Consider the following 16,650-nt stretch of genomic DNA (forward strand, 5'->3'; position numbering starts at 1 on the left):
GCCTGAGAAGTCTGAATTTGACCAAAATAAATAAATACATATTTTTATTTATTTATTTAAAGTATGCGCTTTATAGTGATATAATTATTTCACAAATTTTAAGATTAAAAAGTAAATTTAAAACAATCTTTAAAAGTAACGACTTTAAGAGATACTTTTTTAGTGTACCACGTGACCCGGCTGTCAAAGATGGCCCCCTCCTACTGGGTGTGAGAGGACCGACAGCTGACAAAGGAAACAAATCTGTCCAGAAAGGACGGCACCGATTCATAGCGATTCACTGCACACGTCCGCTCAGACAACGCAGCGCTTGTATGGTATGTACGCTTGTCTTTGTCAGCCTGTATTGTGCGTCAGTGCTGCCAGTAGTTACTGCTGGCGTTTTGCTAGCTCTGTACAGTGAGCTTGTTAGTCTGCCGTTAGCTTGATGCCGTCAGAGGTTAAAGCATCCTCGGCTGCCAGAGAGACGCGTTCCTCGGTGTAGGGAGAATTATCTGGCCCCATTGGGCTGTATGAATGAATGAAACAAACTGGAGTTTTATTGTTTTGATTTTCTTTCCCTAATGTATCCTTCAGCTTTCATAACCATTTGTTAAGCATAGCCTCCATAGCCGAAACAGAACTCACACTACACAGACAGCTCAAACTCCGACCCCCACAGGAACAAAAGGTTGCAGCTGATGTGGAAAGAACATGTGTTTCATGTGTGGCCTTTTACTCGTGCTATCTGAGCTGTGTGAATTTCTCACTGACGGGGTGAATTTTCAGTGTGGTCATAGTTCATGGCAGGAAGCAGATAAAGCATGATCAAGGTTCAGAGTTAGAATAACGAAGAAAAGACTCAGCATTCAGTACAGTAGCATTTGAATCTAATTTTTTCACATTCTTCTGTTTGTTGTGATCTGTATTTTTTTTTCTCTTAAATGCTAACACTTTTTCCCCTTTTTCCTCGGACATCCATAGCAAAGGAAAGTTACCTTCCAAATGATGAAGCCTGTGAGAGAGAGGAAGTGACAGAAGAAGGCCTTCATTGCTGCACACCATCTGTTCAGATCAACCCTCCTCCCTCTTTGTGAGCGCCCACCCTGCAGCCATGCAAATCAACCCGGTGCACGTGGAGTCCACTGTAGTTTTGGCAGTGGTACTATGTGTCCACATGGCGGTCTGGAACCAGCACTCCTGGTGCAGCATAGCCCTGGTGATACAGGCTTTCTATGTGCAGCATAAATGGGACCGTCTGCTCAGGTCTGGGGGTGCTGTGTTCCAGTTTCGCCCTTCAGCGAACAGCGGCATTGTTCCGGCCTCTATGGTGATGCCTTTGTTGGGCCTGGTACTGAGAGAAAAGTGCTCTGCCTCAGGGAATGTCTACTTTGAGCGCTTCTCCATGGTGGTCACCATCACAGGCATGATGCTAGCCCTGTTCCTCTCCCTGATTGCACTGGGAATCACAAGACCTGTTCCCACCAACACTTGTGTAATTGCAGGGATGGCCGGCAGCGCAATTCTCTACACCACAAAGCAGACCCTGACGGTGTCTGAGGTCATAGAGGTCTTGGAGGTGCTGCTGATCTTTGTCTATCTCAGCCTGATTGTGCTTTATCTGCTGCCACGCTGCTTCACGCCCGGAGAGGCACTCCTCATTGTCGGTGGGATCAGCTTCATCGTGAACCAGCTAATCAAGCGCTCCCTGAACCTGGCGGAGGTCAAAGGTGACCCGGTGAACTATTTCCTCCCGGTGTTAGTGGTGGGCTCGCTGCTGCTGGGCGTTTTCTTTGCCCTGCTCTTTTGTTTCATGGAGTCTGAGAGCTGGGGGTCATCGCTCTTCTTTCACATGATGACAGCCGTTCTGGGTCTGGGGATCTTGATGCCCTGGCTGTCTTTGTTCATCGGTCGCCACCCCCTCATGTGGTTGTTGGACTTCATCACGTTGAATGACAGGAGACTCTGCCTGCTGGCGTACTGGGTGTTTCTGTCTGTCGTGGCAAGTTGCGTTGTGCTACATCAGAACTATCAGCGCCAGTCGGGTTCCAAGAAGCACCAGGCGTCGACCATCGTCAGGAAGTACTTCCATCTGATTGTAGTGGCCACCTACATTCCAGGGTTGATCTACGACAGGCAGCTGCTCCATGTGGCATCTGTGGGTTGCCTGGCGGTTTTCTTGTTCCTGGAGTATGTGCGTTACTTTCGAATCAGGCCTTTCGGTCAGCTGCTCAGGCAGTTGCTCACTCTGTTCCTGGACGAGCGGGACTCTGGGCCTCTCATCCTCACCCACATTTACCTGCTACTGGGCATGTCTTTGCCCATTTGGCTGTTTCCTGGACCCTGTGCCCCTAAGGGACTACTTCCAGGGGCGGGTGGCCTGGTGCCCTACGCAGGTGTGCTCGCGGTGGGAGTTGGAGACACTGTGGCCTCTGTGTTTGGCAGTACCATGGGGGAGATCCATTGGCCCGGCACCAAGAAAACCTTAGAGGGGACTGCGACATCTGTGTTCGCCCAGATCATCGCCGTGGCCATGTTTCTCATCTTTGACAGCAGCATCAATCTGAACACCACCTACTCATGGATTGTTGGCTCCATCACTCTGGTGGCCATGCTGGAAGCCTACACCTCCCAAATAGACAACCTGCTGCTTCCACTCTACCTCTTCATCCTCCTGTTGCTTTGAATGGACCGATCATACAAACAAGCAGATCCACTGCCTGTTTCTCAGCCATTTCTGGTGGTGAACTTGGGACAAAAAAAAAGCTGTCTTTCGTAGTCTGTGGAGATGATCGGTAGTTATTTTTGACCAGCACAATGCGATTGAAAGCAGTCAGATTAACCGACCAGGGTATCGACAAACCTTTACATGCGACAGTGTTGGCATGACAGTCTGTTGTCTTTAGATCATTTTCAGTATCCTTTCCAATGACCAGTGGAACATTTTAGATCAAGTCTGAGCCTTGCGACAGAGGTGGCGTATGTTTTCTCTGCCACCGACACCAACAGCTCCTAAATTATGCAACGGGAGACTCAGTTTAGCAGAGTGTGGAGGGGGAAAAAAAAGTGTTTCTTAAATAGAAATCCTTTTTTTTTTTTTTTTTATAATCGGCAAGAAACACTCAAAATGTCCTGTCGTTTTTATTTCGTAAACAGATACATGCCTTGTATTGCCTTTCGAAGAACATAAGTTAACTTTAAATTATTGATATGTCTTTTAATCAACTTTCTCACGTCTTTATTATTATGTTTGCCTCCCTGATGGCAATATGAAGAAGTTTCTTCTGAAAATACTTGCCTTAAGAAGTCTATTTTCTATCACACACAACCTACCATAATAGAAGCTGTAGACGCTAGCATGGCAGCCCATTTCAACTCTTATTTAAAGGGCTGATTTATACTTATATATGGTAGAAACACACTATGCTCCTGCATGAGACTGATGTGATAATGCAGTACTGTAATGTGTATGCCGGTTGTCCTACCGCATATATTTTTGTCAGATAAATCAACTTTGCTTACCGGTTTGTGGTTTAATGGGACCCTACACCCCTTAAATATCTACATTTCCTTGTAATACTGAGCCTTTAGTGTTTTGGGGGGTTTTTGGACATTGTAGATATGCTTTTGGGCCACACCCATGCACACAGGCCTTTACGTTTTGGCAACTTTTACAGCAAGAGTTACTTCTAAATTATTGTTTTATGTGCTTTATAGCAATATACTATAATTTCTATTGGGTTTGATCTCGTCATTTGCAGAAAAGGAAATGGAGCTGTTTTCAGTTCATCTGTAAAAAGTGTTTCTTTTTTGTATGTTTGTTTTTGTTTGTTTGTTTTTAATGTTCTGATGATCCTGCTGGTGTGTTTCTTTTTCCAACATTCTTACATTCTGAAAGAAAAATTTAGTATTGCATGTTTCAGAACATCTGAGAACAAACAAAGCTTGTTTTGGGGGTTTTTTTTGGGGGGGGTTGTTGTTTTTGTTTTGTTTTTTGAAGATTGAGATGTAGGACCTATGTGAGCGACTGTATTTTAACAACACAAAGATTATCCCTTCGCTTTTTCACTTTGATTTGTGACACTAACACGAGGAGTTTGAATGCTGCGCTTAATAATTACACGTACATAAAGCTTTGTCTTTTTCATTTTAAGTTGGGTCTTAAAATGAACATACTTGAAAGCAGAGATGCTCACTGTTGTCTATAAATGGAGGAATTCATTGTCTTATTTGGGCACAAATCATTTAAAAAGATCTTGCACAAGAATAAAGCTGTTGACAATGCTGATGAAGAAATGCTTAATAAAGGTGGGTGGAAATGTCAGTTGCACAGTGAAATCTCCATGGAGACTTGATCAAAAAAAATGTTTATTTAAAAAAAAAAAAAAATTTCAGCCACAATTTAAAACACTTTTCCAGCAAATTTATAATTAAGTTAGAAAAAATTATTAGTCTAAATGCTGGTTAGTAAGGAACCAGAGATTGGCCAAGCTTGCGATTTTTTTTTTTTTTTGTGATAACTTGACATAAGCAGACTGGCTAAGCAGATGCACAGACTGAATTTGTCAAACTGGAATACTGGCGGAAGAACAGTATATTTTCCTAAGGACGATCAAATCGGCACAAAAATGCAAAAATTTCAAACACAGTATATCGGATGAAAGCAACACTGCTGCAGGTAAATCAGCAGCGTGTGAGACTGATCGAAAACGCGTTGTACAGTATGTAATTTAAAAAAAAAAAAAAATCCTATGAATGTGTGTGTGCTTTAAGTGTTTTGACTGAAAAAGTGCAATATCAATAAAGTCTATTTAAAGCCAGGAAGGAAAGCTGGTTAAATATGGAGTTAACAGACTTATTACAATGTTATTAAAACATGGTTTCAAGTGTTAACATAATTATAATGCTGCATGCTGCAAAATCAGTCTGGTGTTGAGCTGTTTTCTTGAGGCATGCAAGAAAGTTTAGGTGTAGTCTTTCAACTGCAACCCTGCTGCTGTTAACAGCCTGAAACCTGCAGAGAACACAGCAGCTAATCCATGGCCTGGACTTCCTTTAAATATATGGTTACTATACACGTGATGAGCATGTGTCACTTTTGACATGACCAAGGAAAAAAATGCATCTCAAAGCCTCTTTCCCAGATGTACACCATTTCAAAGAAATGCTCAACTGGGTCTTCCTTCCCTCATCACTTCCTAAAGGTCGTGGCACATGGTATTCCCTCCCTGCTCCTGGTAATTCTGAAGCTTTCTTCCTGTTAAGAGGGAGTTTTTCCTTCACACTGTTGCCAAGTACTCACTCATAGGGAGTCATCAGATTGTTGGGATTTTCTCTTCATTATTGTAGGTTCTTTACCCTAAAATATAATCTATATTTTATATAAATATAAAACTGTGATTTAGTGCTTTATAAACAGAATTGTATTGAGTGGCAAAGCATATCAAAACATTCATTTTGAATGTCCCCCAGAAGAACTATTCTGGAAGTTTAAGATATTAACAAAAATGTTTTGCAGACAGCACAGCACAGGGTTTGTGATTGGGGTTGGGGACCACCTCTGTGGAGTTTGTCTATTCTCCCTATGCCTATGTGAGTGATTTCCAGGTAATCCGGCTTCTTCCCACACTCCAAAAACATGTAAGTTAGGTTAACTGGTGGTTCTAAATTGACCATAGGTGTGAATAGACCGCAATAGACTGTGAACCTGTCCAGGGTGTAGCCACCTCTCAGTAGCCCAGTGACTCCAAATTGTTCAAGTTTAGAGAAATGGATGGATTTACATTACCAGTCAAAAGTTTGGACACAAACTATTTCAGGTGATAACCTCATGAAGCTCATTGAGAGACTGCCAAGAGTGTGCAAAGCAGCAATCAAAGCAAAGGGTGGCTATGTTGAAGAATGTAAAATATAAAACATGTTTTGAGGTATTTCACATTTTTTTTGTTAACTACATAATTCCATGTGTGTTCATTCACAGTTGCAATGCCTTCAGTGAGAATCTACAATGTAAACAGCCATAAAAATAAAGACAAACCATTAAATCAGAAGGTGTGTCCAAACTTTTGACTGGTAGTATATCTTATTTATACATGTCTATTTTTTCTATGTCTTTGCTATCATGGGTCATGAATAACACTTGGCTACGATCGATACAGGAACAATAGGCTGAGCTCAGGATTCAGCCTATAGTTTTCTTGTGTAATAAGATCCTTTTACCCTTATCAGAAGAATATTGCAAGCACAGCCATTCTTTGGGAAGTTAATGAAACAGTATTATCTGATTTTTTTTCCTTGATGATAATATCATAGATGCTGGTTATTCTTTGGGAGCAGCACCGGATGCCAAAGAATCCTTCAAGTGTAGAGAGGTGGGAAAGGGAGGTCTTCAGTGGGCTGCAACCTTACAGGACCAAAGAGATGGAAATAAGATGGACAGGTCAGGCTTGGGAAATTTCTTTGGAGCATCTTGTTTCATAAAGTTTGCATTAATGAGAGAACACTGATTTTCCATACAAAACTAAATGCTGACATATACAAATCTAGATATGTTGTATGAACACACACAAGGGTTGCTCTAAACAAATCTGTGCTTATTTGAAGTCTACTTGACGTGTGCATCAACACAAAACTGACATTAAACAAATTAATGAGGAACATCTCTATTTTACTACATGTTAACTGAGACAATCACTTGCCAGAAATATGTAGTCAAATAAAAGAAATGTCACAAGGCCAGCCCACACGGATAAAGTCTCACCAGTTGTCAGGGCTCCAGCGGGTCTGCTGGGCTTCCATGATGTGGAAGGTGTAGACATGACGAGACTCTTCAGAGGTGTTTTCAGCACTTCGATGCACCACCTGTCCGTGGATCAGGATGACACCACCTGAACAAGGGAATTTATTTAAGGGCCGATGGCGCGATATGGCAGCCTCGCTTCTGTCAGTCTGCCCCAGGGCAGCTGTGGCTACAACTGTAGCTGCCTCCACCAGTGTGTGAATGTGAGAGTGAATGAATAGTGGCATTGTAAAGCGCTTTGGGTGCCTTGAAAAGCACTATATAAATCCAATCCATTATTATTATTATTATTATTATAACAGTGCAGAAAAAGAAAAAAACTCATGGCATTTAATCTAAGGTGAACTGTCCTGAGCTGTCGACGGTCAAAAGTTTCTTTATAAGCAACAACATTTTTTTTTACAATTTCAGTTGCAAAATGTCACAAAATTCAAAAATGCATCCATCAATCACCGACTAAATTTAGATTTATGCTAATGACCTTTTTTCACTGGTGCGGCAACAAACTTCTCGTCATCGTATGTCTGCTCTCTACCGATAAAGTCGGTCAGGGGAAAGGTGCCCTTTGGAGTACGCACCATACGTCTAGTGATACCGCCTGGGGCAAAAAGAGAAAATATTAAATTATAACATGCAATAAATAAACCTTAAAAACGATTTCAGAAATATGTGGCAGAGCAGTAGCTGGATAACATATACACTATACAGACATTCTGGTAGATACTTACTGTTGTGTGATCCTGGGATAAACCACAGACAGCCATTGTTAATAGTAGCATCTTCCAGGGCAATCCACACCCCCATAACTCTGCCCAGGGGCTCCGTGTACAGAAATGTAGCATCTTGGTGTGGAGTCACTAAGAAACACATGAGAATCCGCTATGGATATAATTTAAAATTATATGAATGTATACAGACAACCACCTCTAAACTCAAGGTTTTGTTATAGGTTTTGCATCTAACTAACCAGATGAACCGTATTTACTTTGTTAATAGAAGCCTGACATAAAATAAATCTCTAATTTCCTTTCCATAAAACCGTATTTTGTCAGTGACACTGGAATTCCCAATCAGCTATCAGCCAAAAGTGTGCAGTGTGTCCTTAAAGAATTTGAGGAAACTGGACAGAAAGAAGTGGCAGACATGGTGGATGCTCTGTCATCGTTTAGGGATAAATTTCTAAATTAAACATTTTCAGTCATGGGATGGCCTCCCGAAATATAGGTCATATTATACAGCATCTGGAAAACACTGAACCTTTTAAACTTTAACAAGGTTCCAACTGCGACTTAAATTCAGCTTCATTACAAAACAAATATTGATGGGATTTAGAATAATGCTAACCTGTGTTTAGGCTAGTCGCTTTCATGCCTCACTTTCAGTAGAATGAAATGTCATGGCAGTATTTTGGCACCCCGTTAACATAAACTACCATCAACAAAAGGCAAAAAGATGTAAGTTTCACAAAAGGTGGAATTCATGGCAAAACAGATTTTACCGGTATTCCTAATAATGTGGCCACGGCGTAAATGTTCCATTATTTACAAGGTTTTTATGTCAGTTTTTTTGCTTTTACTTTCGTGTTTTTATACCAAATTTGAGTGTCTTTAATATGAGACAGAAATAAGGATAAGAAGGGATCTTTGGTTAAAAAAATGTGATCGGGAATGTGTACTCATTACTGACAAAAATATTCTGCTGAATTTTCTTACCTTCCCCACCGATGCCTGGTTGCTGTAAAAGATAAGGTTCTTATTTCAGTCTTTACGTTTTAATAAGTCATTATGTAGCACTGTCTAACAGTATAAGGCCATTTACCTTAAATATGAACATACTTTGGAGAATCACAGGACTCACTAGGCCCAGCTTTTTAGCTATGCCCTAGGAGAATGACATTTCATTGGACAGTTAGTTATTCTGTGACTCAGTAAATCATTCTTTCACTCCGTCAACCTGTTAGCTCACCTGGACTTTGGGCGAATGTGTAACCTTTTCGTACAACGGCTCATAGGCATGCAGTGCTAAAAGAAAAAAAAAACCTAGCAGTTAGGAGATTTTTATGCAACAGTTTATAGGCTATGTGTTGTTGGAAAACCCCAAAAGCTCACCATGTCCAACTTTATTTAGTGACCGCTGCTTGGGTACAATAAACTCCCCTGCAAGGTGAGAAAAGCATCATCTCATTTTGGAGTTTCACAGCATGAGAAATGAAAGACAGTGTAGAAAGAATTTCACTGGAACTCACCTTTGTCATCAAAAACCCCTTTCTCAAAGAAGAATCGGATCCTATCTCCACTTGTGATGAAATAGTCAGCATTTCCCTGCAGGTCAGAGGGGAAAGACACCGACACTGACTACACTGTTGACATAAGAGTCTGCTTGCAGGGTCAAAGAGGTCGAGGCAAATAACTGTAAATGTGAAGCTAATTTTGTAGAAAGACTACAGGAGGGTGCGCACTCAGCTGCCTTACCTGCATCTGCAAGTGGTGATGTCATTGGAAGCATGTGAAAGAAACATTGTTCAAAGGAAAGCTGACAGTGTTAAAGATCCTGTGCAGCGTTGGTCATTGGGTCACCTGTGTTTTTAGCTGCTCATCATGGTAGGTGGAGAAGGTGGTGCGGCAGTGTTCGGGGACATCCATCCGCTCCACAATCTCTGCCATCCTCTGCCTCAGTTCATCACACTCCTGGGAGGTCAGCAGCCCGTCCAGAACCACGTATCCATCCTCCTGGTACTGTCAAGGAAATTTGAGCCGTTTACAGACAGAAGGAGCAATAACTGAAGCACCGAGGCTCGTCCTTTCGACCTTTCATGCCTGCTTTTCACACAAAGGTCTCTTTCACATTTCAAACTGAAGTCACACCCAGAGTTTAATTCACAGCCATGAGACGTGAAACACATTCTACATATTAAGGCCGGTTCCCAGTTTAAAATTGCATAATTACATTAAAACAGCTGCATAAAATATTTGAGTTTTGTTTTTTTTTTATTCTTGGCTAATGAGTGTCTTGTGTTACTGATTTCTTAAGGATGACAGCTGCATCATAATCCAACAAGAGGAAAAAAAACATGTTTTAATTGTTGTCCGCCCTGCAGCATTGTTCTGTTTTCTGCTGCGTAGGATTTAACCCAACCGGAGAGAATGTGTTGAAAAATAGTTGCCATCGGATAGTTTAAGTACATATATATTTTATAAATATTATCTTATAAGCTTGCAAACTACGGCAAGATTACAAGACTACAGCATGGCCTGGGTTAGTTCCTGCTTTTCTGTAGCTTACAAGAACAGAGTAAGTGTTGGAAAATGGGGAATTTACTCCTGAGGGCACATATGGTGTTTTCCTAGCTGAAACAGGGGGCGTTTACTGACGTCAGTAGACCACAAAATACAATCTTATTACCATATATAATACGGAAGAGGCTTCTGATGCACAATCGACATCGCAAAAGTAAAACTGTTTTCTATTCGAAGCAAACAGTGATCAAATTGCTAATTATTTAACTGAGCATTGGTAATTTAACTGTAAACTGCACTTCCATGTCATTTTCATCGGTATGGGAAAGTAATCCTCACCCTCTGCACATCCTGATCTGTCATAAAATCCATGGCGTTCCGCTGAGAGAAATCCACTGCACGGGACCGATGCGCCTGCGTCTCTCCCCCTGGTTGAAGCACAGCCTGTTCGTATCCGACCACGTGACGTGTCTACTTAAATTAAAGTGTTATCATACAGAGACCGTAATAGGATTTCTGGACCTTTGGCTGTATCCCAATTCAGGGTTTGCAGCCTCAGAGGCCACATTTTAAGGCCGATTACGTCACAGCGACGCGCCGAAGGCTGTCCCAATTCAAAGGCTGCTCGAAATGCGTCCCTCAAATGCGTCCTTCATTTCCCTGAATTTTAAGGATGTAGCGGTGTAGACTTCATGGCCCAACATATCCCAGACTTCATAGTGCGGCGGTGGGTGTGGATAATTTTGCCGAAAAAAACGGTGGAAGCGGAGCGGCCAAAGAGTAAACTTTCAAAAGTAAGTACTGAATATTATGTCACTTATTTGTGTGCAAATGTTTAATAATGAAGAACATTAAAACATTACTGCTGGCCACATGTCGGCAAAGTTATGTGACATTAGCGATGTTTGTACTTTCAGCGTTTACTTGGTTTTAAAGCCTTTACTTTATACGCCGTTCGATAGTTGACCTTAATCTTACAGAGAATCTGATGATTTTTGTGGATAATTAAAGTCAGTCATACAGGGGCGATTCTAGGATCAGAGCTTTGGGGGTGCTGAGCACCCAGAGAGCTGCCCATCCAGGCAAGGTAAACTTTATTCATCACGATGAGCCTTCTTCCCTGTCTCTGTCAGTCCCTGCATCCCTAAATGTCTCCAGTTGTCCCGAGTTCCCTCTGTTCCTCCCTGTCCTCATCGTCTGTTGTCTTCATCTCCATTAGCAGTCATCATAATTTTACCATCTCTGTGCAAGTCTGCAAATTTCTTTATTAAATCATAAGATTCTTAAATTCATCAAGTCTCTCTGTGCCTGGGTCCTCGTCACAAAACATGACATCACTGTTTTGTACATTTTAACACAATTTAATCCCACATTTGTGCAAGAAAAGCTAAACACTTTTTTGACCAGTCTGTAACAAAACCATCAAATCTGATAAAGGTTATTTAAATGCTTCTAAAGAAGAATGGATTGGAATTTAAAAACAAAAAAACAAAAACTGATCATGACAATGATTCTCATAGTGAGTAAAAAGTAAACTGGGTGCATTTTTTGGACAGAGATTCACTTTTAAAGTGTATGTATGATATAATACAGATATATAAAAAATACACTCCAAAAATAGAAGAGTCCTTGAAATATACAAAATATTATTAAAAGATTAAAATAAAATGAGACACCTTGGCCTTTGGTACAATGTATACAATGTATGAAAAGATGTTTAGTGCAGATGCTACTATGGCTCTGCAGATTTTTTTCTTTTCTTTTATCCTATGTCGCCTCACCTTGAGGTTGGCAAATCTGTCTATCACATTTTGGTGGTCAAGTCTCTCAAGCATCTCTTTCTCAACTGACATCACAGCCAGGTGCTGGAGTCTGCTTTGACCCATGGTCCTTCTCAGCCAGGTATGGAGCTGACTCAAGACACTAAAAGACCTCTCACAGCTATCTGGGATGGCACCAGCCTCACTCTTGAGATTCAAAAAGTTTTTGGCAACCGTGACTTCCTCTGACTGAAGTTCAACATGGTAATGCAGTGCTAGGGCTGACAACCCAGTTTGTTTTGCAGACTCTGTATAGCAGCTTTAATATAGGGAGAACACAACTTCCAGATTGTACGAGTAAAATTAGTTGTGTTTTTTTTTCTTTGCCAGTTTAACAGTTTCTGTTGTGCCTGTCACTGTTCCCTGTCTGTTTTCTTACCTGGTTCTTCCTGACCTTGTACTTTTCCCTCTTTCCTCTCTCCCTCTTTGGACTGACAAGACAATCATACACAAATAGATTGTATTCAATTAGATTAAAAAATACTATTAAGATCACTAATAAAAAAGTCCTCTCTGTGTACTTTCAACCAAAAGACAAATAACCAAACCACATAAAAGATATAAATACTGAAACACTGATCCAACATTATCCTTTATTGACGGATCATTTGATTTTATACTTTTACCTGAATGTGGCTCCTTTTTTGAAAAAACTTCCTCATATCCATTATGAACCTGGCTGTCTCTCTGTACACACATACACACACACACACACACACACACACACACACACACACACACACACACACACACACACACACACACACACACACACACAACAGCAGTTATAAGGTTAATAGGAATCCAGTCAGTTAGCTAGTTAGTACCTTGGGTTTAATATCGGCACATGACAAAATAACCAGTTTCTCTCATTACATTTCAAACAGTTGTAGCAACAGTGGTGACAACAGCAGGCTACAGACAATGTTAAGTTTTAGGTTTTAAATAGGCTGTATACATTTCAATGAGATTAACAGGACGGTCAAATATCGCTGATTTTACTACAGAGCAGGACGGATTGTAGAGTAGCAAACATAGTCGGAAAACAAGTTTTCAATACTGCAGGTTACCTGGTGTAATGTTTTTCAGCTAAAAAGAAACATGGTCTGACTCCTACCTAACTATATAAAGAGTAACTGAAGGTTAAAGGCAGCTAACATGTCCTGTTTTAAGCCAAGTACCCACATCTCCGCTCTGCTGCGTCTCAGCCACCATCTCTCTGGCAGCAAAGGCGCTAGAGCCAGAGCAGGGGAGAGGCGAGCTGGAACAAACCATTTTGGGAGGGGGGGTTATCTATACTTTTGTTGTTAAAATGTTCCATCTCAATTAAGTACTGTATGCTTTTTGTATTTTTAGTAGTGTGTCCCACAAACAGCAAATATTTTCAAAAAAAGTAAGAAATCTTTGGGGGTGCTTTGATTCATTTTGGGGGGTGCTGAAGCACCCCCCAAAATGGGCTAAAATCGCCCCTGCAGTCATATATCCACAAACACAACAAGCTGAAAGTCAATGATGCTGCTCCGTTTGCAGTCCTGAATATCACGGCACAAGCAGGATTCACTGCACTGTTAATGTTATCTATGTTATATTGCTGCCTCTGTTCAGTGGTGTCGAGCCAAACGGACTTTAACGTGTGTTTGAACGAGCTGACGGTTCACTCGTTAAGCTGAAAGAAAGATGCTTTAATCGCAGGAGTCACACATGTGTTCACTGTACCATTTGGGAACTCTTCTTGTTTAGCACTCGTAATAACACAAACACTAAATCCTCCTTCTCTTGTGCTGTTTTGTAGCAGTGTGTACACCTGAGACTGCCACCTGTCTGTCTGTCCTGCACTCTCTCTCTGTTTCTTTCTCTCTGATTGTGGAATAAAAGTATGAACATGTGTTTATAAGTCACACTTGTGTTTGAATCCTGCAGCTTATCACACATTTGATTTCCATGTGTGACAACTGCAAGTGTCCCGAGTGAGGACAGACTGAGGGACCCACTGCTGCACATCATCTGTGAGGCTTTGCACCCCTGATGATCCACCAGGACAAACTCAGCAGTGTGTGAGGAAGAGGAGGAGGAAGAGCCAGCAGCAGCTGACAGATGGAGAGAATAGACAGACTGTTCCCTGTTTGTGAAGGACTGCTAGAAAAGTTTAAAATAACTAACTGTCTGTCCTGAATCAGTCTTATTAGGTAATGTTCAAATAATTGTATCATTCCAGTGTTTTCAGTGTGGGAGAAAGTACTCAGGGCCTTCAAGTTACACACTATGAAAGGCAGCAACAAGTTTAACATTCAGAAACTTAAAGTATGTATCAGCAGCAGAATGGACCTAAAAATAAATGTTTGTTCCATTTCTATGAAGCTTTGAGTATTTTGGATTAGTAGCACTGCTGTGTTTGTTGCATCATATTGCTGTAATTGTTTATATGCTTTATATATTCTGAGGTAAGTTGATCTATAGTGTTACATGCTATTCTATAAGGATGTTATGTGTTTGTATACTTTCTGCCCAGTTTGTCCCATTTAGCAGAAGCCAGCCTGTTTAAGGCTCTGATATCTATTCTGTATGACTTAAAGCAGTTATGACATGGTCTGATTTTCTCACCCAATAAAGGAATATTTAATATGTCAGTCTATTCTTTATTCTATCAGAAACAGTTATCACAGCTCGTACATTTTCTTCTTACACATATATGTAAGCATTGAGCCAAATTTAGTAATGCCAACATATTAAACGAACAATATTTGTCTCCTATATATAATACATCTATATATACACTGTCAAAGATACTTGTCTTTGAGTGAAGATTTAAGGTGATAGGAAATTTGAATAAATGCAACTTGAATCTTTACTGAGGCTCAGTGAATGACACGGAGTTCAAGCTCACTGCTGTAATAACTAATAATGATTAATATAATAATAAATATATTGGCCATATTATATTTACATTACCAAAGTGAGATGACTTTAGTCTCATGAACAACATTAGCTAATTGTTATTTACTAACTAATCTTAAAATGACCAACATTTCCTTTTGTACTTCATATGATTAAGTACTGCTGGTTAAATCTAATGATATGCTAAGAACAGTCATGTGAATAAAGTTCAAATAAAAGCATCGGACCAGAGCAGATACAGTGTACATTACATACTGAAAGAGCTTCCATCCCTTGCTGTCTTGTCAGACAGAATAGATGTCCTCATTTTGTCCAATCACCAAGTTGGGACTTGCTTTAGGGGGTTGCAAGCAGAGGTGAAAGAAGGAGGCCTACTTATAGATTTTACTTCAGTAAAAATAGCAAAGCAGCCACCAACAGTCATTTTCTTATTGTTATTACAGATGCATGAGCAGATTTCTACCTACTATACTTCAATGAATTGCATCATGATTATTCACCAGAAGTATCTGAGAAATGGTGAATTTTAGATGATTATTAAAAGAATAAATGCTTTAATAAATGCTTTGAACACACAGTTCTGCTGTTTACTGAAATATGTACAAATACACATAGAAATACACTATATAAAGGAAACACAGTTTGTACTGTTCTAACAAGTTTGAAATTCAATATTTGGTATGACCACATTTATCCTTTTCTTCTCATTTCTTTAAATATTCTTCTGGAATATTTCTCTAGGTTCCTTGCAGGACATTTAAAGCTCTTCTTTGGATGTTGACTGTTTTCTTTTTCCAGTCTCTGTCAAGATGATCCCACATTTGTTCAATAATGTCAAGGTGCGGGTTACAAAGCTGCCTCCTAACTCAGAGCAAGCAGACGGTTCAGTCACACGAGTAGGACATGAGCCTCCTTCCATCTATAAAAAACACTTCGGTGGCTGCCTGATGATTGCATTTCATTTAACAACTGCAGTCTGACTTGGACTGCGTGCAATTACTCTCAGACAAATTTTTGAAGTTTTGAAAATAATTGCTGTCTTATTTCTGAATGCAGACAGATTACCAACATGTCGCCATCAGTCTGAATGGCCCTTTGTCAAGCTGGCTGCCAGCTGGTTGTATTCTGGTTGTATTCCTTTAGAACGGAAAGACTGCTGAGCGAAAATTTAATAAATTAGTTAAATATGAATTAGACAGCAAAAGAAATGTGAGCTTTGATGATTTATCACAATATCAACATTTCACGCAATTGCCAACTTGACCTCATTCAACTTGTTCGCCGACGGACTCCTACATATGGCAACATTAGTTTTTTTGTTAGTGTTGGTGTGTTTGACTGTCTCATTTTACATTTTTAAAATAAAAAATGTAAAATGAATGAAAACATTTTAATTAAATAAAACAGATATTGAAAAAGTTTAACTTTGAAGACATAATTTATATGTTACTGCAATACTTTGCAAACTGCAAAATACTGTATTATAAGTGAAGTATCATGGGGTGTCTGGTGATTCCCACCCTGCTGAATATAGCCATGTACGCATGTAACCGTAATTCTACTTAATAAACTGAGAACAACTACTCTACTCTAATACATCTCTCTAAAAGAATCACAAGATGATTAACAGGACTGGAAAGTAGAAAACTGCTATAATCTGTACTTACAATGTGCTAAAAAATATAAGAGTGGATACAAACAAGGGTCATCTCAACCAAGAAGTGCAGCAAAGGGCGAACACTGACAACAAATTGTCCTTCTCTTAGTCAGTGGGTGCACAGTGTGCTGCTAAAAATGATTTTGCATACTCTGGATGTTCCACTTCCGAGGAAGAGAAAGGCAAGTCAGATGTCAGTAGTAGCAAAGGTCTAACAAACATAGCGCTCAGGACTTGACCAACAATCATCAACGCACTCAAGAA

General features: G+C 40.2%; 2 protein-coding genes and 1 long non-coding RNA gene across 3 annotated transcripts; 2 read left to right on the top strand and 1 right to left on the bottom strand.

Annotated features, from left to right (window-relative positions):
- Window positions 1–176: 176 nt before the first annotated feature.
- dolk (dolichol kinase) lies at window positions 177–3,946 on the top strand. The gene is made up of 2 exons (XM_085280010.1): window positions 177–317; window positions 964–3,946. The coding sequence occupies exon 2, from the start codon at window positions 1,094–1,096 to the stop codon at window positions 2,663–2,665; it is 1,572 nt and encodes a 523-aa protein (XP_085136136.1). The 5' UTR covers window positions 177–317; window positions 964–1,093; the 3' UTR covers window positions 2,666–3,946.
- A 382-nt stretch (window positions 3,947–4,328) lies between these two features.
- Window positions 4,329–10,616, bottom strand: phyhd1 (phytanoyl-CoA dioxygenase domain containing 1). The gene is made up of 11 exons (XM_085280011.1): window positions 10,354–10,616; window positions 9,355–9,513; window positions 9,024–9,099; window positions 8,887–8,934; window positions 8,744–8,799; window positions 8,597–8,659; window positions 8,491–8,512; window positions 7,507–7,635; window positions 7,260–7,376; window positions 6,740–6,866; window positions 4,329–6,382 (listed from the first exon to the last, which is right to left on the bottom strand). The coding sequence occupies exons 1-11, from the start codon at window positions 10,384–10,386 to the stop codon at window positions 6,337–6,339; spliced, it is 876 nt and encodes a 291-aa protein (XP_085136137.1). The 5' UTR covers window positions 10,387–10,616; the 3' UTR covers window positions 4,329–6,336.
- Window positions 10,238–14,456, top strand: LOC146571053 (uncharacterized). The gene is made up of 2 exons (XR_014893060.1): window positions 10,238–10,808; window positions 13,755–14,456. It is a non-coding gene; the product is annotated as an uncharacterized LOC146571053 (long non-coding RNA).
- Window positions 14,457–16,650: the final 2,194 nt, after the last annotated feature.

This window comes from Mchenga conophoros, linkage group LG7, assembly GCF_057382185.1.
Source record: "Mchenga conophoros isolate Kocher_MC1m ecotype Shallow Benthic linkage group LG7, M_conophoros_male_GT1.1, whole genome shotgun sequence".
Taxonomy (NCBI): Eukaryota; Metazoa; Chordata; class Actinopteri; order Cichliformes; family Cichlidae; genus Mchenga; species Mchenga conophoros.